This window comes from Portunus trituberculatus, chromosome 14 (genome assembly GCF_017591435.1).
Source record: "Portunus trituberculatus isolate SZX2019 chromosome 14, ASM1759143v1, whole genome shotgun sequence".
Classification (NCBI taxonomy): Eukaryota; Metazoa; Arthropoda; class Malacostraca; order Decapoda; family Portunidae; genus Portunus; species Portunus trituberculatus.
Window position 1 is genome coordinate 12,691,847 of NC_059268.1, and position 21,377 is coordinate 12,713,223.

Here is a 21,377-nt window from a genome sequence, read left to right on the forward strand (position 1 = left end):
GTGGCGGCGAGGGGCGACATTAGGACGAGAGATGGAGGGAGGAGTAAAAGGGAGGAATAAGAGGAAGAGCAAGTATGAACAGAAAGAAGGAAGATGAAGAAGAAAGTGGGAGAGGAGTAAGAAGAGAAGAAAAAAGGGTATGAACAGCAAGGAGAACACGAACAAAAGGAAAGCAGAACAAGAAGAAAAGACAAAGGAGGAAAGGGAGAGAAAGATAAGAAGGAAGGGAGAAAGAAAAAAGAGACAAGACGAAGACGAAGAAGAAAAAAGGCATACACAGACCAGGCCATGAAATAGTAACAAAGCAAAACACAAACACAGAACAAAAGAAAGCAAGGAGAGAGAAAAGAAGAAGAAAAAAGCGAGCGAACGAAAACAGGCAGAAAGAGATGGCGAAAGACAAGTAAGGTAATAACAATGATAAAAAAAGAGGAAGAAAGAAGAAGAAGGAAAAAATGAAGTAAGAAAGAAAAAAGAAAACGAGAAGCACAAAGACATAGAGTAAAAGAAGACGAAGAAAAACATAAACATGACTAACAAAAGATAGTGACAAAAACGAAAAAAAGGTAAAAGAGAAACATTTTTTTTTTCTTTCCATCCTTTTTATCCTCCATCCTTCTTCCCCTCCATCACAGCCTTCACAAACGAACGCTGGACACTGCAAAACGAGCCTTGAGACGCCTAAGATTGTGCGCCTCTGCTGTACATTACAAGGACACGCCCTCAGACCCTAAGGGAAGTGTTAGAAGGGACAGAGGCCATGAGGGGACCACAGAGGGTGAGAGGAAGAGAAGAATGGTTGTGGAAAAGGAGGGGAGGAGTGGAAAAGGGTGAACTGTGCGGAGGAATTGGTTAAGGGAGTGAGGGCTGGGAGGAAGATGCAGAGGGGAGAGAATAAAAAAGAAGGAAGGGCAGGGAGGGAGAAGGAAGGAGAAAAGAGGGAAGGAAAACAAGTGCAGGGAGGGTAGATAAGGCAAGGATTGATAGAATATGAAGAGAGATGGATGGAAGGGTGGATGGATGGAAGGGGAGAAGAGGAAAAGAACGAGATGAAGGGAGGAAGGGAGAATCAAAGGAAAGGGAAGGTAGAGAAACGACGAGAATTGAGAGAATGTGGGAAGGAATGGATAAATGAGAGAGAGAGAGAGAGAGAGAGAGAGAGAGAGAGAGAGAGAGAGAGAGAGAGAGAGAGAGAGAGAGAGAGAGAGAGAGAGAGAGAGAGAAGAAAGAAAGAAGAGCTAAAACCCTGTAAAGAAAACTGGGAGAGGGAAAGGAAGACAGAGAATGTGGAAAAAAAAAACTAAAAGCATGGAAGAAAAAAAGGAAGAAAATATGAAAACAATAAAAAGAAAAGAAGAGAAAGGAACAAAAATCAAACGAAAGAAAATAAACGAAGATAAGAAAGCAGTAACTGACACAACAGGGATAAAAGAGACGAGAAAGGAAAGAGAAGAAAAGAAAATAAAAACAACACAAGACAAGAAGAAAGAGAGAAAGAGAAGAGAGAGAGAGAGAGAGAGAGAGAGAGAGAGAGAGAGAGAGAGAGAGAGAGAGAGAGAGAGAGAGAGAGAGAGAGAGAGAGAGAGAGAGAGAGAGAGAGAGAGAGAGAGAGAGAGAGAGAGAGAGAGAGAGAGAGAGAGAGAGAAGAAGAGAGCATAGATAAGAGGAGAACGAAGAGGGAAGTGAGAAAGGAGAGAAAAGGGAAACAGGAGGATGGAGGAAAAATACATGAAGGTACAACAAAGGGAATAAAGAGAGAGAGAAAAGAGAGAGAGAGAGAGAGAGAGAGAGAGAGAGAGAGAGAGAGAGAGAGAGAGAGAGAGAATAAAGGTGGAAGGAGAAAGAGGAAAAATAAAAATGCAAGGAAGAGGAAGAGGAAAAAATATGGAAAGGGAAGATGAGAGAGAAGGAAAGAAAAGACAGAAGGAGAGAGGAAGAGAAAATATTTAATGAAGACGTGGGAAGCAAAAGAAGAAGAAAAAAGTAAAGAAAAGGAAGAGAAAGAAGAGACAGATGAAAAGGAGAAACAAGAGAGGAGGAAGAAAAATAAAAGAAAGAAGAAGAAAGGAGAAGAAGAGAGGGAAGAGGAGTAAGAATGTGAGGAACGTATATATGAAAAGAGGAATAAGAAGAAAAGTAAGAGAGAATAGAGGAATAAAAGAAGGAAAGAAGGAAAACAAGAGGGAGATGATAATAAAACTAAGGAAGAGGAAGAGGAAGACAACAAAGAAAGGAGAAGAGTAAAAGAGGAGAGAAGGAAAGGAAAACTGGAAGAGATGGATGAAAAAATAGGAGGACGAAAGAGGAAAAGGAAAATGGACGAAAAAATATAATAATGAAGGAAAAGGAAAAGATGAAAGGAGGAGGAGGAGGAGGAGGAGGAGGAGGAGACACATTAACTTCCCAATGTTTATTTACACAAGGCATTTCCCCCTCCCATAGCACCTCCTCCTCCTCCTCCTCCTCCTCCTCCTCCTCCTCCTCCTCCTCCTCCTCCTCCTCCTCCTCCTCCTCCTCTATATCACATGGCATTCCCACCTTCTCTCATGCCACTTCTTTTACTTTCTCATTTTTCTCCTTCTTCCCTTCATCCTCCTCTTCCTTTTCCTCCTTTTCTTCGTCTTCCTCCTTCCACGCTTTCTTTCAACCTCTACATTGGCTTTCAACATTGTAGTTCTCTCTCTCTCTCTCTCTCTCTCTCTCTCTCTGGTCAGCTCATTGCGCACATTTTTTTTTTCCCTAAGTAAGTCGCTTTTAAAGATTTTTCCGTCGTTTTCTTCACTGACGACTCCATGGCGTCTGCTGTTACTTGGAAATCTAATTATTATTTTTCCTTTTTTTTTCTCCATCAAGTCAGAACCCCGCCGTCTCACCCGTGCAGTCCTTGTGGCTCTTTTCATGTATGGTATTTGAATCTTGGTCTGCCCGTGGACAACCTCATCTGTATTGATCTGAACCACGTATTCATAAACGCTTCGCTCTGTCTCTGGCCAGTATTCTTCAACGCTTTGTTTTCTCACCACTATTTTCCAAAGGCTTTAGTTGAAAATCTTCGTTTTTTAAGGGTATATTTATTGTTCTGGTGATAGATTGGCAAGATTTCTAGGTTATTATAAGGAGGAATTGTCTTGAAAATTCGGTTAGTCGTCTCTATGGCCTTGGAAAACTGTCGTAGTGAGAAAACAAGGCTTTTTTTTTTAATACAGGTGTCTATCTGTCTCTCTCTCTCTCTCTCTCTTTCCTTCAGTATGACTATTTTCAGAGGCAGCACAGATGATAAGCCGAGCTCTTAAGGGTGTTTCTTATGTTATTAATGTTAAAAAATCTTCATCTGTGGTTATAACTGAGAATATTCTTAAAAACAAAACAAAAAAACATGTAGTTTCAATTGGAGGGTTTTGAAATAGTGGAGGTGTAGCGCAGTGTTTTAGAATATGGGTGAGTCGCGCCTTGTGCCACCATGGTCGGTAAACATTTAAGTGATAGGGTCTGACGAGCGGATTCCGCGGCTGTGGCGGAGAGTCGCTTGCCTTGTGTTCGTTTCCCTCCGCCCCCACTTCCCGCGGCCGTTCAGGGAGGGAAGGCTCAGCGGCATTAATAATTTGGTGACCTCTCAGGCTTCCGCGGCTCCATCCCCGAACATTATTTTTCTTCTATTCTACTTTTGGTGACCTTAACTGAGAGTTTTTTAAAAGTTTGGCTCCTTTCTTCGATAAATCATAAGTTTGCCTGGCTCGGAACAAACATTTCGCCTCTAAACTTCAGTAGTTTATGTCCCATTCGATATTTTACGTCTAATATATTTTATATCGCCCCGCCGCCGCATCGGCTGACCATAACGGCGTCTTCAAGGACCTAATAAAGTTAGTGTTTCAATAGTGCTTTTACTTCCAACATGTTTTCTTATCAGTTATCTCTCCGCTTCTGACAGGTGTGCATTGGTTCGCGGCCACACATTCCCTTTAATGCATCATTTCTCTCCACATCAAGCAACATTACCACCAACACTACATACTGACCTGCTGGCTGGCATATCACTGGCTCACAGCAATTCATAGACAAGCAACCACAGTAATTTGTAGTTAATATTTCAAAGGCTTTTCATACATCAGGGTCTTCAGATTTGTTCCGATAAGAGACAGATTCAGAACGGAGGATTCAACGGGCCGGCACGTGTGGAAGGCGGGGATGGCGGTCACTACACCACCACCACCACCACCACCAGCCGCCGCCGTCCAGCTGCTACGTAACGGCCAGACAGCGCCCACACCCCGCCCACTCCTCGCCAAGCCCGTGCGCTCCAAGATGATTTAATGTTTAAGCTTCACACTCTCGCTGACATTAATTTCCTCTTACAAAGTCTACAGACATTAGGATATTCTCTCTCTCTCTCTCTCTCTCTCTCTCTCTCTCTCTCTCTCTCTCTCTCTCTCTCTCTCTCTCTCTCTCTCTCCTTTTGTACGTATTTATACATTAGTGTTTCTTTTTCCCACAAACACACTTCATTCTTGAGATAACACCACGTACGAGTCTCAACTAACTCTCAACTAACTACCACGAATGAAAATACAATCGCAGCTAACTTGCCATAGTCTACAAAACACTCCCCAGGTAATAGGTGGAGCAGTGTCGCCTCTATATTTCACGTGGGTAGAGTGGGCCGTTCTAAGCTACAGCAATAGATAATCTCACAAGTTTAGAGACAAGACAAGGTGCTCAGGTAACGTGTTTTAGTGATGTATGGTCAAAATAATGTACGTTCGTCTCTCCGATGTTTTATAGAAGTACTGAACCTTTTGCATATAGTAATGAATTCTCCTACTGTTCACTTGTATTCTGTTCTTTTATCGAGAAGTATACCAAGACAGACTTCAGAAAATAGTATAGCCTTTTTTTTTTTCTCTCTCTCTCTCGATTCTTCTTTTTTTTATGGTATTTTTGGAAGATGCGGAGTGGAGAACGACATCTGAGTGGGATACTAATTTATTCTACTTTATCTCTTATATCTATTTAGTTTTCTAATTTACTTTTTTTGTCCTCGCATGATTTCCCTTCATGAAGAAAAGAAAAAAAGAGACAATAACAGATAGACAAACAAGAGAGAGAGAGAGAGAGAGAGAGAGAGAGAGAGAGAGAGAGAGAGAGAATATTACAACCATCGAACTATCAGTCTTTACTAATGAGGTGAGTGAAAAATTAGTCAGTACATTTAGCGATCACAGGATTCAGAATCTTTTTATGATCAAATTAATAATGGAGGGTATTTGCTCAGCTGCACGTTAAAGAAAAATCCAGGAAAAAACTAATAAAATAAATGAAGGTCAACATAGAAAACACGTATTGCAGTTTTCGCTTTTTTTTCTTCAATTTAATAACACGCATCGTATTTAATCAGGATTATTTTTATTGTCCCTCGCATGTCATAATGAAAAAAAAATAATAATAATAATTCTGACCTCGATAAATATAATAATTACACGCAAAACATATTTCAGAATTATTCGGAAATTGTGCGAGCCTTAATCTGCTACATGACGATTGGGTAATGGTGAATGTAATTTAGATATATGTTCGTAATGGCTTTCCTGTTTCTCGTAATATTTTGACGTGGAAAGAAAGGTGGTGATGTTACAGTGAATGATTATGGCGGTGGTGGTGGTGGTGGTGGTGGTGGTGGTGGTGGTGATGAAAAATATGTGTTTCCTGCATTCAGTTTTCTTATTTAATTCTGCCTTTGTCTCCTTTCTCTTTGATCAACTCTCTCTCTCTCTCTCTCTCTCTCTCTCTCTCTCTCTCTCTCTCTCTCTCTCTCTCTCTCTCTCTCTCTGATACAAAGGCTATCAACAATAACAACAGCAACAAACAACAACAAGAATAACAATCACAGTCAACAGCAACGCCTCTCAGACACACACACACACACACACACACACACACACACACACACACACACACACACACACACACACACACACACACACACACACACACACACACACACACACACACACACACACACACACACACACACACACACACACACACACACACACACACACACACATGAGGGCGGGTCTGCGTGAGAGCGGGATTGGTGTGTGGGTCTCGGTCTGGGTGTCTCGGTCTGGGTGTGTCTGAGTCTGGGTGTGCCTGTGTCTCCACCCGCAACCCTCGCTGGTCCAACGTTGCACCACACGCACACGCATTTCCCTCCCTCCAATCTACGCAAAAATATGCATTTCCACATGTTCAAGTTCTCACGGCACTTGCATCTGTTCACACGTGTTGCATGTGTGTGTGTGTGTGTGTGTGTGTGTGTGTGTGTGTTTCATGGGTTACACTTCTCAAGCATGAACAGAAGATGCACTTGTATGAGGATGTGTACTCAGAAAATTAGGCACAAAAATAGAATAGCACAACATTACTGACTTCCTGACTTTCACTTGAAAACCTGAAGAACAGAAGAGTTGTTCAATTTACGGGCCAAACGAAGCTCTTGAGTTCGGGAAATACATAATACTGGAAAGACTGTGAGACGATGTTGTGTTTGTAATTTCCTTTCACACCATTAAGGAAACAAATGAGGTGAAACTTCCAATTAAAACTCTTACCGGTCTTAAAGGAGGCTCAGTTTAGAAATAAGTGAAGTCTTTGGGTCAAGAAACTACATATTAGACCGGAGAAGGATTAAGAGACTGCACACGATTTCTAATTTCCTTCCGTATAATTTGAGGGAAAAATGAGAGGAAACTTTCACTAAGAGACTCTAAGAGAACTGAAGGAATGTTCAATTTAGATGTTGGCGGGAGGCATTAGCTGAGTGGTATTAAAGACGACGGGTTAGTTACCTGGAAGTTGGTCTCATGCTGAAAGGTAAAGGAAATGAGCTTTGCAAGTGCCAAGTTCTCCGCCGACACCAGAAATTGAAAAAAAAAAAATACATGTTAATTTTCTGCGATACGAAACAATTAACAGCACCAGAAATAATGCATGAAATCTTTATAAGCATCTACAAAAGAGAAGATGATTAAAAAGGAAAGATTACGCACTTGTTATCTAGTGTTAGGATTAGATGTGGCTGTTTAACAAGTAAAAATATTTCAGTGACTGGTAAGAAAGGAAAGATATATCAAATAGCAGTCAAAGAGTTAAGTTTTTCTATTACGAAGGTCATCTACCTTGTTATAATTAGAAATGCTTTGTAATCGTTAAGACTGTAAAGATGAGTGTGTGATAACTAACGAACAACAAAAGGAGCAGATGAAAGGTAATGGAATATAACTACACTGAGCCTCTAGAATGCAGCATATCACGAAAAGAAAATATCAAATAAAAATACAGAGACAATTTTCCACGTCAATGTGTATCAAATATTTTCGAGTCTAAAATTACAGCAAAATTTATACCGGGATCGCTTAATCGAGGATGACAAGAAATAAATCAAGGGACAAAAATCACTGGCACACAGAGTTGACAGGCATCCGAACACTCCTAGATGCAAAGCTTCAGGAATAGTGAGAGACATTAAAGCGACACAACAGTAATTCGGGTGATTAACGCAGCCACCTGTCTTCAGGACGTGAATGAAGGCAGAGTATTTCCAGCAAAAAAAGTTTGGACACTGACAGACAGCAATGCGAGAGTGACGGTGCAAGGCAATGCCACGACAGTGAAGCTGTTTGAGGACGACAGGAAACACTGCGTCAGGATCGTAGAATTGGCAAACGTCAAATTCAAAGAAGAGTTTTAAAATGATACAAAAGCGAGATTCAGTCACAGTGTAGGAAAGAAAGAGGACAACCAGTCAGGACCAAGGTTGAGATTCACACAAGGATTGGCTGATCGATTGACTGACATTATGGCGCCGTTATATTGATGTCATATGGCGCAGCTGCAAAACTATAAAAAGCAATAATGGTTCTAGCAAGGGTTGACGAGTTTAGCAAGATAAGTAAAAGGAAAAACTGCCATGCCATCTTGATTGAATAGTCTTTCTTTTTCTTAGTTAATGATAATGGATTTCAGCATGCATTCATACGAGAATTTTGACATAATTGTTGACAGGAAAATAGCACTCAAGGACAGACTTCACTCAGGATACGTAGCTTTTAATTCAGAAGGTCACATAATTCCAATCTACATATGGAAACAGCATCGGAATAAGGAAATATCACTTCTGAATCTTTTAGTGTCTGCGGGGCGTGACGGCGGCAGACTTCACCGATAAAAGTATGACTTCAAACATATCGTAGAAACATTCCTACATATTTCAATAAACAGTTATTAATGTCAAGTTTCAAAATGTGTGTGTGTGTGTGTGTGTGTGTGTGTGTGTGTGTGTGTGTGTGTGTGTGTGTGTGTGTGTGTGTGTGTGTGTAAATATAGTCAATCGCAATATAACCTTGAAATATTAGCTCAAAAATAACGATACTGAAGATTCGTTTTTATTAGATGTTTTGAGTGAACGGATATGAACTCAAACCCTCAGAACCATGTAAATCATCGTTAGTTAAAAAAAAAAGAAGAAAGAAAGAACGAGTAAAATGGGCACGGCAGCGCGTCAATCTACCCTTCCATTACCTTTACTACTCGGGCAATGAATCACTCGCTGCTCGCCCTTCCTTCCCTGAGCAAGAGATCCATCGCGCACCTCACTCTCTTACTCCCACGCACGCCACTCCCTCCCACGCCACTCCTTCCCACGCCAGCACACGAACCACTGGGTTTGTCCACTAACTCACACGCCGTCTTAGAAGCGGCGGAATTTATCACGTCACGTTACTCCTTTCAACTTGATGAATGGACGCTTTCCACTCGGCCTAATGCCTCCCAGTCTGCTTCCGCTCAGAAATAACCCGATACAGAGAGCAGGACTCGCCAGCTCCTACGTCCTAGTGGCGTCAGAATTTGTTCCCGCTAACGTCACGAGTAATTGATTGACTGACGGTCTCAAAGCGGCTTCTTTTGGGAATAGCGTCTCATTGGTCCTTTTCCTTCCACCTTTTTTTGTTGCCTTTGGCCGCTGCTTCCTCTTACGTAAAATAAAAGAGATTGTTATATGATACGCATGTGAAAAATACTTATCAAAAGCTTCCATCTAAAATCACGTAAATTCCTAATCGCAGTGACTTCACCAGTGAGGAAGTGAAGCACAAGTGTTTCCCTCCACCTCACAACACAAATATCCGTGCGTGTGTAGCGAGTCGAGCCAGAGTAATGAATGACACTCCTTCCTCATTTCAGAAGCGTAATGAAAGTGATCCCATTACTTATGTCGAGGAAAAAAGCAACCTCGGCAGACCCGTTAACCCTCATCCGTGAAGAGCTAGACTACCTACCAGGGGAAAAACAAGAACAAGAAGATTGAAGGAAAAAAATAATAAAAAGGGGAAAATCGTAAAGAAGAAAACCACAAACAACACCAAGAAATACATGACTTGTTAACCCTCAACTAAGAAGAACTAAACTACCTACTCGAGGAAAAACAAAAACAAGAAGAAAGAAGGAAAAAAAATAAAATAGCAAACCACGAACAACTAAGAAATACATGACGAAACTGAAAATACGTAAAAAAACACCAACACAAAACAAAGACACGTATAAGAAACCAAACACAACCAAAGTACTGTATTATGTCAACAGTCTCACGAAGTTACAAATGCTACACCTCACACTTCCCAATTAGATTTGTCGCGACGTGAACAAGGCGCCGAGGGAGTGAGTTGAGCGAACGTGTGTCTGGGAGTGTGTTCCAGTCGTCCCCATCCCTGCCTTGTTACTTACTGCCGCCTCCCTCTCTCCCTTTGTCGAGTCTTGGTGTAGAATGTAGTTTGTGTCTCCCTGCAACCCTCGCTGCCTTCACTGCCACTCGAGATTGTAGTACTGTTGTTTGTGGGTGAAGGTGGGTAGTGATGGTGGTGGAGGATGAAAATGATGGTAATAATGTTCATGAGAAAGAGAACAAGAAGCAAAAGAAGTACGCAATAACAAGAACAACAGCAAGAACAACAACAACAGCACTACTACTACTACTACTACTACTACTACTACTACTACTACTACTACTACTACTACTACTACTACTACTACTACTACTACTACTACTACTACTACTACTACTACTACTACTACTACTACACTAACCATCATTACCACCATCACCACCACCACCACCACCACCACACAAACACAACCACTCACCTACCACCCACCAACCCAAAACACACACGAGTCGTCCCCAGCGCCACCTAACACACAAAAGACACACTTGGAGTAAAGCCGCTATGTACTCAGGCACGTGCGATGCATTCAGTGACCCGTGAGGAAGGGCGGGGCGGGGCGGGCGGTACGGGAGGCTCGGGAGGAGGGAAGGGAAGGGCCTGACCCACAAGGACACGCCAGCTTCAACGTTAAAGAGGAGGACCTAGGATACCAACACCATCCCTCCTGCTCCAGCCCCTCCTCCTCTTCCTCCTCCTCCTCCTACTAACTGGCTATCCTGCCCTCCCCTCCTCTAACCCAAACACACACACACACACACACACACACACACACACACACGGAGGCTTAGTGGCCAAGTGGTAAAGTCTCGAATAACAAATGCAATGCCACGTGTTCGAATCCTTCTAGGTCTTTAATTATTTTCACCTATCAATTTACGATTCCGTGCTGTGTTTTCATGTATCAGATATGACGCGAGCAGCAGCCACACATGCACACACACACACACACACACACACACACACACACACACACACACACACACACACACACACACACACACAAACACACACACACACACACACACAGAAACCTAAATCCAACTATATCGTTTGTCAATTCTTTTCACACCACCAGCTTCACAACTCTAAAATAGACGGAATATAGTGGTTCTGAAAGTCTTAAAGGGAGTGGATTTAAAATAAAAGCCATGGAGTTTAAATCTGATGAGTTTCCGAATATATGAAAGATAAATTTACGAATACAGGAATTGGGAGAATAACAAGTGAAAGAAGGGGGGATTAAAATAGTTTTGCAACGATAATCACGGACGAAATCACAGAAGACAAGGAGAGGAAACTGTGGAATAAGTGCCATACGAGTTTACGAATAGACGAACAGAGATAAAATAAAATAACTGAAACGATAGAAAGACAGAATAAAGTAGCTTTGAGAGGACAAAGCAAGTACACATGAAACGATAAAAATAGTGGCAAAAAGATCATTTTCAGAATACACAAAGAACACTTACACATACCTTACCTTGAGAACACTACCAACACTAATCTACACCTATCTACACCTACGCTTTACTCTGCACCTCCTTTCATCAATGCAGGGAGGAGTTTAAGAGACGTCCTTTACTTCTATCGTCACTTCCTATAACCTCCCCTTCCCTTTCTTCAACTACTTCTACTCCTCTTCCTCCTCCTTCTCCTCTTTTACAATTACAGTGAAGCGCCATAACCATTAGGTGTCGATAACAGTTCATAAGGATCGGTGGAAGGAGAGCCAGCAGCCCCAACCCATCCATTTTAAGAAGCGTCAGCACTTCATAACTCCTCTGTCCCTCTCTCTCTGTCTCTCTCTCTCTCTCTCTCTCTCTCTCTCTCTCTCTCTCTCTCTCTCTCTCTCTCTCTCTCTCTCTCTCTCTCTCTCTCTCTTTCTCTCACACAAGTAACTGCCAAACTCATCACAGTTTATCCGATGACTTGTGTGATGCTTCCCTATCCAAATCATATTGTTCTTTTTTTATTATTTTTCTATTTCTCTTAGTGTAGTGTACGATGCATTGGTGTCATTGTTCTCATGTTAATCTCTCTCCCAAGTAACTCTCGCCATCTTCTCCCTTATACACCCATCATGTCCCCTCCTACGGGCCCCTGCAGTTCTTTTCCCTTGTCTCTTCTGCAGCGTGCCCCTTCTTTGTCCTTCCCTCACGCGCACCCTCGCCAGTCCCCTTCAGAATGACTCATGCACTCCCCTCCTGCCTTCTAAATCCCCACCGCCTTCCCTTCAGTCTTCGTCAATGCCCTGTGTCCAATCCTGTATTCAATCACGGGTTTGTGTGTGTGTGTGTGTGTGTGTGTGTGTGTGTGTGTGTGTGTGTGTGTGTGTGTGTGTGTGTGTGTGTGTGTGTGTGTGTGTGTGTGTGTGTGTGTGTGTGTGTGTGTGTGTGTGTGTGTGTAGCGTTATCATCTAAGCTCATCAGAACATACAATCAAACAGTCAAACAGATGCCTTTTCTCTGTCTTTCTTTTTTCATCTTCTTTTCTTTGCATACAATCACACCATTCACTCGCCACACACACACACACACACACACACACACACACACACACACACACACGGCCCGGTAGCTCAGTGGTTAGAGCGCTGGCTTCACAAGCCAGATGACCGGGGTTCGATTCCCTGGCCGGGTGGAGATATTTGGGTGTCTCTCCTTTCACGTGTAGCCCCTGTTCACCTAGCAGTGAGTAGGTACGGGATGTAAATCGAGGAGTTGTGACCTTGTTGTCCCGGTGTGTGGTGTGTGCCTGGTCTCAGACCTATCCCAAGATCGGAAATAATGAGCTCTGAGCTCGTTCCGTAGGGTAACGTCTGGCTGTCTCGTCAGAGACTGCAGCAGATCAAACAGTGAATTACACACACACACACACACACACACACAACAAAAGAAAGACCTAATGATACGTATCTCTTTCTAACCTTCCTTCACTTTCTCATCATCCACTCACTATCAAACAAAGCCAGCAAATAAACGAAAATTTATCTAAACACTCCATCTCACCCAATCTTCCTCCAGCTGAGTCTGCCAGGACCTTCATACAACTCTCACCAGTTCGTTAAGAAACTATTCAACGCTTCCTGTCCCCGCCACCTGGTCCCTACTGGCTGCCTCTCTCCATCCTCCTCACAACCTCGATCAGCAAGCAATTCACGACACAAACGTTCAGTCGCTAATCTTCTTTCAGAGCTTTCGAGTGACAAGTATCGCTGTGTACAACATTTTCTATTTTGGAATGAGTTTTATCACTTTGAATTTTGTTTATTATCGTGTGTAATATAGTGATGGTATATCTTTTCTTGTTCTGGTTATTCTACTTATTTTCTGCTTCTTGAAATGCTGTAGGTTTATTGTACAGTTTGTTGTTGTAGAAATGTCGTGTAAACCATAACAATGACGATCACAAAACATAATTCCAAAGCATTAACAACAACAGAAAAACAACACATACTTAATAAAACTATAAAAAATAATGACAATAATCCAGTCTTACTCTCTCTCTTTTTTTTTTTTTTTTTATTTAAACAAAACTTAATACAAAGGAACATGTACCCAAAGGCGCACTGTCGTGTGCTACCTATTCTAAGGGTACTACAATCTATTTCTCTACAATATTTACAGGACTTAAAAATAGATAATATACAAGATGGTCAGCATGTAAATGGAGCACTATTCGTTTCACTTCACTAGCACTATTCACGCACTGCACTACACTGAGTGTCACGTCACAAAGAGTGTCAGAGGAGTTGGCAGTGTCTGTCTCCACTTATGTGCCATCAGTTTGACACTGTGTGTGTTCATCTCCTGGACGTGAGGCACCGCGGCCGTGAACAAGTTCCACATCCTGGAGACGCGTCCTGCGAAGGTGCGTTGATGCTGACACCCGTGGGATCGCGGCACCTCTACGGCGTCACCACCATTGAGCACCGTTCTCGTGCTCCGTGCGGTGACTCTTAGAGGATGACGCAGCCCTGCCAGATGTGGCACTCTTTGCACCTGTGCCTTATGGAACACTACGATCGCCGCCACGTCTCTGCGGTGTTCCAGTGAATCAAGGGGACGCTCAGGCTCTGGGTGAGGTGGTAGTGCAGCATCTACTAGCCGTATGGCGCGGCGTTGGATGCTGTCCAGTCTCCTTCTGTGTGTGGCGGCACAGGACATCCAGGAGAGAGCTGCGTATTCAAGGTGGGGCCGCACCTGTGCCTTGTACAGCAGCAGTCTCCCTTCCTGTCGAGGAAACTGGCGATCCTTCTGAGAGCGGAGATCCTGTGAGAGGCTTTCTTGGCAATGGTTTTGACATGCCTGTCAAACCTCAGCCCTCGATCCACCTCCACTCCAAGTATCTTGACGTCATCTTGGAGTGGGAGAGCAGCAGCGCCAAAAGACAACTTTCCTGCCATTGCTGCCATGGCGGCTGGGGACCGAGAGACAACCATTGCTTGTGTCTTCTCCGGCGCGAATGTCACTTGCCAGCGAGCACCCCACTCCTTTATCACTCGTAGCTGCTGATTGATGGCCTCAGCAGCCCGCCCACTGTCCTGGCGTGGATAGGTATAGGAGAGGGTGCAGTCATCAGCATAGGCCATGACTCCTGGCAGTAGCTGGAGAAGATCATCCACGTAGATATTCCACAGGAGTGGGCCAAGAATTGAACCCTGTGGCACTGATGCCTCCACAGGCAGGGACTCAGATGTTTGCCCGTTGACAACCACCTCTCTCTCTCTCTCTCTCTCTCTCTCTCTCTCTCTCTCTCTCTCTCTCTCTCTCTCTCTCTCTCTCTCTCTCTCTCTCTCTCTCTCTCTCTCTCTCTCTCTCTCTCTCTCTCTCTCTCTCTCTCTCTCACTAATCATTCAGCATTCCCTTAATGGCCGGCACAATACCACTACACTCGTCAAAAACTCAGCCACCAGCGCTACGTACAGATGGTGTTCGCTATGAAGCAGCTCTGTGATTGAGGTGAAATGCGCTGCAACTCCTTCCACTTCAAGCAGTAACGTTAAGCTGGGACGGTAAGTATGCAAGGAGACTAGAGGAGGTGAAGGACGCCATTTTCTTAGTTGTAGAGAAGATGCGATAGATCAAGAAAGAAAAATAGATTCGATAAGATGTATTGTAGATTTTATTAACCCTTCGAGTACCATGAAGCGTTTCCATATTCATTCTACTTACTATTTGGTGATCTTATACAGCTTCAGAAACTTGTGTGGAGGATTAGAATAGTAAAGACTGTGGCCATTAATCTTCTGACCTCCATAGACCCTTCCTAATGTCAATAAAATGGTCTAATCAAACACAAATCTCAAGGTAAAAATGTGTCCCGGTATGGAAGAGGTTAAGACGATTTTTGGCGAGTTATTGGTTATGATTTTCACTATCAGCACAGTGAGTCTTTAAGTACCTAATGATATGTGTAACTTGTTAATGGTTTGTACAATGACCCCATATTATCCTGTACTGGTTAACAAAAACGTATCACGAACATTAAAAAGAAACAGGTATTGATATAGAATTAATAACGTAACAACTCCACCTTGATTAATCTGCAGAGTGAATCAGTAACTTTCATTGACAAAACCAAATAAGAAATAAACAATTAAATATAACCTAAGTCGCATCTGTATATCACACACGAACGAACAATATTGACACGCGAAGCATCTATGCACAGTTGCCCCAGGAAATGACGTCACAAAGCCAGCGAACTACATGTCTATAAATCGGAAATCAATACTTGAACTAACGAGAAACTTTATAACAAGAGTCCCTCAAAGAAAAGGACGAAGCAGTGACTCAACACAAGGAAATGTTTGCCTGCTGCTGAATTGTTAGTCTGAAATCACTTATACGAACAGTAATCATTAGGTAAAGTTAGGGAAGCAACAATAAACACAAAAAAAATATACATAAAAGACTGAATCTGGTATACTATACACGTACGAGTGATTTGAGAGGAACGTGGACAGCCAGACACTAAGAAAATGAAATCTGCTCCTCTCTCGACTCAAATGTTGTAAGGAAAGACTGCAACTTATAACTTTAATCTTCACAGTCATGAGAGATCAGCCCCTGAGAGACAGAGAGAGAGAGAGAGAGAGAGAGAGAGAGAGAGAGAGAGAGAGAGAGAGAGAGAGAGAGAGAGAGAGAGAGAGAGAGAGAGAGAGAGAGAGAGAGAGAGAGAGAGAGAGAGAGAGAGAGAGAGAGAGAGAGAGAGAGAGAGAGAGAGAGAGAGATTACATATATGGAGTCATGTGGCAGTGGTTGATACTGCTAAGATCGGGAAATGGAATATGAAAAATTATTTACAGAGTGAATAGATTAGTGAAATGGGTTGAAGGGAAGACAAGGGGAAGGGAAAAAAAAGAAGGGGCGATGGAAGGGGAGGAAACAAAGATAGCGAAGAAAGGAGGAAGGGTAAAGAAGGGAGAGAGAAAGAGCGAGAGAGAGAGAGAGAGAGAGTGAGAGAGAGAGAGAGAGAGAGAGAGAGAGAGAGAGAGAGAGAGAGAGAGAGAGAGAGAGAGAGAGAGAGAGAGAGAGAGAGAGAGAGAGAGAGAGAGAGAGAAAGGGGAATCTCTCTCTTTCTCTCTCTCTCTCTCTCTCTCTCTCTCTCTCTCTCTCTCTCTCTCTCTCTCTCTAAGACCCTATAAGAAGCACAATCACAAAGAGACACAAATGAAAAACAAACACTGACAAACACATTACATAAGCATTGCGAAGCTGTTTGTTATGATAATGCAAAATAACATGAAATAAATACACACACACACACACACACACACACACACACACACACACACTTACCTTGTCTGGTGGTGGTGACTCGATTTGTGGTGGGAGGAGGTGAGGTGGTGGTGGTGGTTGCGGTGGTGATGGCGGTGGTGGTCCTGCTCATCATCATCATTGTTGTCGTCGCTCTTGCTATCATCGGTGGTGGCGTCGCTGCCCCCGTTAGCGCCACGCCTGAGAGGATAAGACACACTCATGTTACTCAATACAGCCTCAGAGCAACACTAGCAGACACATCCTAACACTAACATCGGAGAGCTTGGTAACATTTGCTATCTGAAATTCCCGGTAAACTAATATAAACTAAAATCAAGAGAAGCAAACACATTTTATAGTCAAATAACACAGCAAAGTCACTGCCTAAATAATTATCACTGTTTAAAAACCTTAGTAAACCTATGCAAACTCAAATCAGAACCACACCATTGTTACTATCTAAAACCCAAAGTAAGCCTGTGTAGACTCAAATCAACAGGAGCAAACACGTTCTAATGAGACTACACAGCAGCAGGTATGGACACGTGTGGGCCTCGAGAGAGCAGGAGAGCGTGATGTGAACATTTGCTGATTCACTGATGAATATGCAATACGAGCGTAGCATCAAGTGAGTCTGAATACCACGTGAGTGACGCGCGCGCGCGCGAGAGAGAGAGAGAGAGAGAGAGAGAGAGAGAGAGAGAGAGAGAGAGAGAGAGAGAGAGAGAGAGAGAGAGAGAGAGATAGACAGAGACAGAGAGGCAGAAACAGACAGAAACACAGAGACAGAGAGAACGAAACAGAGAAAGAGAGAGAAACAGGGAGAGAGAGGCTGAAGTCACGTGAGAGGCAGTAGAGATGGGGAGGTGTCGGGAGAGGAGCCGGCCTGAGGGAGGAGTAGGGAGAGGCATGTGGGGGTGGCAGTGGCGGTAGCATGAGACGGGGATGCAGGAAGGAGGAAGGAGAAGCAAGGCCGTTTCACTTCACGGCGAAAGGTCAAGGCTGAACGTACAAAAATATAGCGGAGCGTGATGCTGGCTGGCTGGTTGGCTAGGGTGGAAGGGTGTGTGTGTGTGTGTGTGTGTGAGGTTAAACAGCGCGTGAACGAGCCCACTGCTATCTATATGTGAAGGAGGTAAGGTGAGGTGATAATGTTATGCTAAGGATAGACGAATGATAGGCGAAGACGAAGACGAAGAAGAAGAAAGAAAAAAAAGAAAAGGAGGAATAATAAAGAGCGAAATGAAAAGTAAAAATGTAGATAAAGAAAGGAACGGAGGATGGACACACATACACACACACACACACACACACACACACACACACACACACACACACACACACACACACACACACACACACACACACACACACAATTACATGACAAAGAACAAGACGCAGGTTGATGAGGAAAGAAAGAGAAAAGAAGATAAAGAGAAACGAGAGAGAGAAAGGGAGTAAGATTTTTCGTAATTGGAGGAAAAAATCGACCAAGGACACACAAACGTAAACAAAAGTAATAAAAAAAAAGAAAAAGAAAAGAAAAAAAAAAACAAGACGCGTTTCAACAGCTAAAAAGTAAAGGTTACCAGAGAGAGAGAGAGAGAGAGAGAGAGAGAGAGAGAGAGAGAGAGAGAGAGAGATAAAGCAGAGGGGAGTGTACAGTAACTTAAGGGAATAAAAGAAGAGAATATGCAACTTAAGAAGAGAAGCAAATGAGGGGAGGAGAACGTGGACAAAGAGAGAGAGAGAGAGAGAGAGAGAGAGAGAGAGAGAGAGAGAGAGAGAGAGAGAGAGAGAGAGAGAGAGAGAGAGAGAGAGAGAGAGCTCAATGGGGGAAGAATACGTCAAAGGAAGGAAGGAAGGAGGACTGAAACGGCAAAAGACGGATGATAATGAAGGTAATTACTGGAAGCGATGAGATAAAAGTGTAAAGAAGGAAAGATGATACGAAGCAGGGAGAGAGAAAGATAAAGAGACTAATAATAATAATAATAATAATAATAATAATAATAATAATAATAATAATAATAATAATAATAATGAGAACAGAGAGAGAGAGAGAGAGAGAGAGAGAGAGAGAGAGAGAGAGAGAGAGAGAGAGAGAGAGAGAGAGAGAGAGAGAGAGAGAGAGAGAGAGAGAGAGAGAGAGAGAGAGAGAGAGAGAGAGAGAGAGAGAGATGGTTGCTCTTTGTGTAATAATGCTCAAGAAATCATTACTTTTACACACACACACACACACACACACACACACACACACACACACACACACACACACACACACACCGTATCGAATAATAGTTCTTAAAGGCAGCGGGTAATTCTTCTTCGTAAGCGTAGTGAGGCGTAGAGAGAGAGAAAGAGCGAGAGAGAGAGAGAGAGAGAGAGAGAGAGAGAGAGAGAGAGAGAGAGACGAATGAGATGTCTCTTCGCAGCGGCGGTGACTAGAACAAGGAGACTTTCATTAGGCTGACGGAAGGATGAATCACACGGAAGGAACTGGGAAGGGTAGTAGTAGTAGTAGTAGTAGTAGTCGTAGTAGTAGTAGTAGTAGTAGTAGTAGTAGTAGTAGTAGTAGTAGTAATAGTGGTGGTGATGGTGGTGGTGGTGGTGGTGGTACTCACTTAAATCAGTAGAAGCAATAGCACCAGTATCAGCATTACAAAGCAGAAAAAGAAGTAGTAGTAGTAGTAGTAGTAGTAGTAGTAGTAGTAGTAGTAGTAGTAGTAGTAGTAGTAGTAGTAGTAGTAGTAGTAGTAGTAGTAGTAGTAGTAGTAGTAGTAGTAGTAGTAGTAGTAGTAGTAGTAGTAGTAGTAGTAGTAGTAGTAGTAGTAGTAGTAGTAGTAGTAGTAGTAGTAGTAGTAGTAGTAGCAGTAGTAGTAGACTAAGGCCGCGGTAAAGGTGATGGTGGCGGGCGGTGGTGAATGGCGGTGTGGCGTGGAAGGAGAGGGAGGGAGGGAGAGGATGGTGGGAAGGGCCCTTTACTACTACGGGAGAGGGAGCGGGGAGGAAGGAAGGTCGGGTGGGAGTGAGGCCAGGGGGATAGGGGGGGCTATCCTGCAGGACACACTGATCCCCTTTAAGAGTGTCCTGGTGGGAGTTTGACCCCACCGTCGTGCCAGGCCTCACCTCTTTAATCTTGCCCCACTCACTATTACGTACTTCACGTCGCCCTCGGCTGTTTAAGGCTACCTCATCCCCGTGCACACCTCGCGTAATGCCCCTCACCTTTATGCCTTACACCTCCATTCTTCTACACTTCACCGTGCATCCCTCCTGCCGCCTGCCATCGATTCCTTTACTCCGATACATCACGGTGGCCTTAATCAAGCAAAACCTCGCCTCCTCGCCTGCACTGTACACGTCTCGCCCCCCTAAAGTCGTCAGCCCCACACTTCATAGCCGTCTTGACGCTGGCGCTTCACACACACACACACACACCATCTTCCTCACCCTAACTCGCACCGATACACGCCTCCCTTAATCCGACCCGCCGCCTCATCACACCTTCCAACATGCTCATTTTGGCTTGACACGCGCCCACCTCCACTTACTCACTCCACATTTACTCCACGGTTACTATCACCTCCTTGTTGTCCTTCTCAGCCCGAACAGTCCACCAGGCTCGCCACTTAACACCAATTACCTCACTCCTCGAAGCGGGTCTCCTCATTTCAGCTGGCTTTACCTTACCTCATTAAAGCTTTTCTCACACACACACTCTCTTTTTCTCCGGCCTCTGCCACGCGTGGTTGAATCTCGCTCAGAGTCTCCCTCAGTGTAGAAGGAAGGTTAATCTTGTAAAAGGTGTCTAGGAAGTTCTTCTCATATGTAAGTATTCATAAACCTTAAAAGGGTTTATAAACTTTGCGTGCATTGTTCCCCTATCTCCCTTTACCCACCATCGTGTAATCTGATTCTCTCTCTCTCTCTCTCTCTCTCTCTCTCTCTCTCTCTCTCTCTCTCTCTCTCTCTGAATAGACGGAATGGAGGCGGGGGATTGTGTTTGTGTTGTGGGTGTCAGGAATAATCAATATGAGAAATATCCAGCGAGGGGTTGCCATTTCTCATCTTTCCCTTTCCCTATTTTGATCTATCCTCCTTCCATTATTCGTTCAGAGCCATAATTCATACTACGGGTATTCCTACACCAACAACAATCACTACTACTACTTCTACTATTATTACGTTTTTCCCTCTTCTTCCGCTTTTTCTTTATTTTCTTTCATTCCTTAACGTTCGTACAGTTTCCCTCTCTCCATTTTCTATTTTTACTTTGGTATTGGTTATTTCTTTTCACTATTTCCATCACTGGCTTAACCTCCTCCTTCCTATCAACACTCCCAGACGTCTTCCTCCTCCTCCTCCTCCTCCTCCTCCTCCTCCTCCTCCTATTCGTCCTCCTGCTCTTCCTCTTCCTCCTCCTCCTCCTCCTCCTCCTCCTCTTTCCTCTTCCCTTTCAGCTATCACCACCTCTCTCTCTCTCTCTCTCTCTCTCTCTCTCTCTCTCTCTCTCTCTCTCTCTCTCTCTCTCTCTCTCTCTCTCTCTCTCTCTCTCTCTCTGCTAAGATCGGATTCCATTTGCCACACAACACACGTACGTGCGCGCGTGCAAAGAGCAGAGAGAGAGAGAGAGAGAGAGAGAGAGAGAGAGAGAGAGAGAGAGAGAGAGAGAGAGAGAGAGAGAGAGAGAGAGAGAGAGAGAGAGAGAGAGAGAGAGAGAGAGAGAGAGAGAGAGAGAGAGAGAGAGAGAGAGAGAACCATACCATACGAGTGCTTGGAAACACCTGTATAATAATAGCATACCTGGAAACAGCAAGGGCGCATCGGC

At 43.6% G+C, this 21,377-nt stretch overlaps 1 protein-coding gene across 4 annotated transcripts in view; it reads right to left on the reverse strand.

The window, feature by feature from the left end:
- The window catches only part of LOC123503466, a 200,420-nt gene that overhangs the window by 173,440 nt on the left and 5,603 nt on the right, over positions 1–21,377 (reverse strand). For all 4 annotated transcript variants that reach the window (XM_045253251.1, XM_045253252.1, XM_045253249.1 and 1 more), the window contains exon 2: positions 16,586–16,744. In XM_045253251.1, the coding sequence (XP_045109186.1) occupies positions 16,586–16,744 (159 nt within the window). The remainder of the gene's footprint in view (positions 1–16,585; positions 16,745–21,377) is intronic.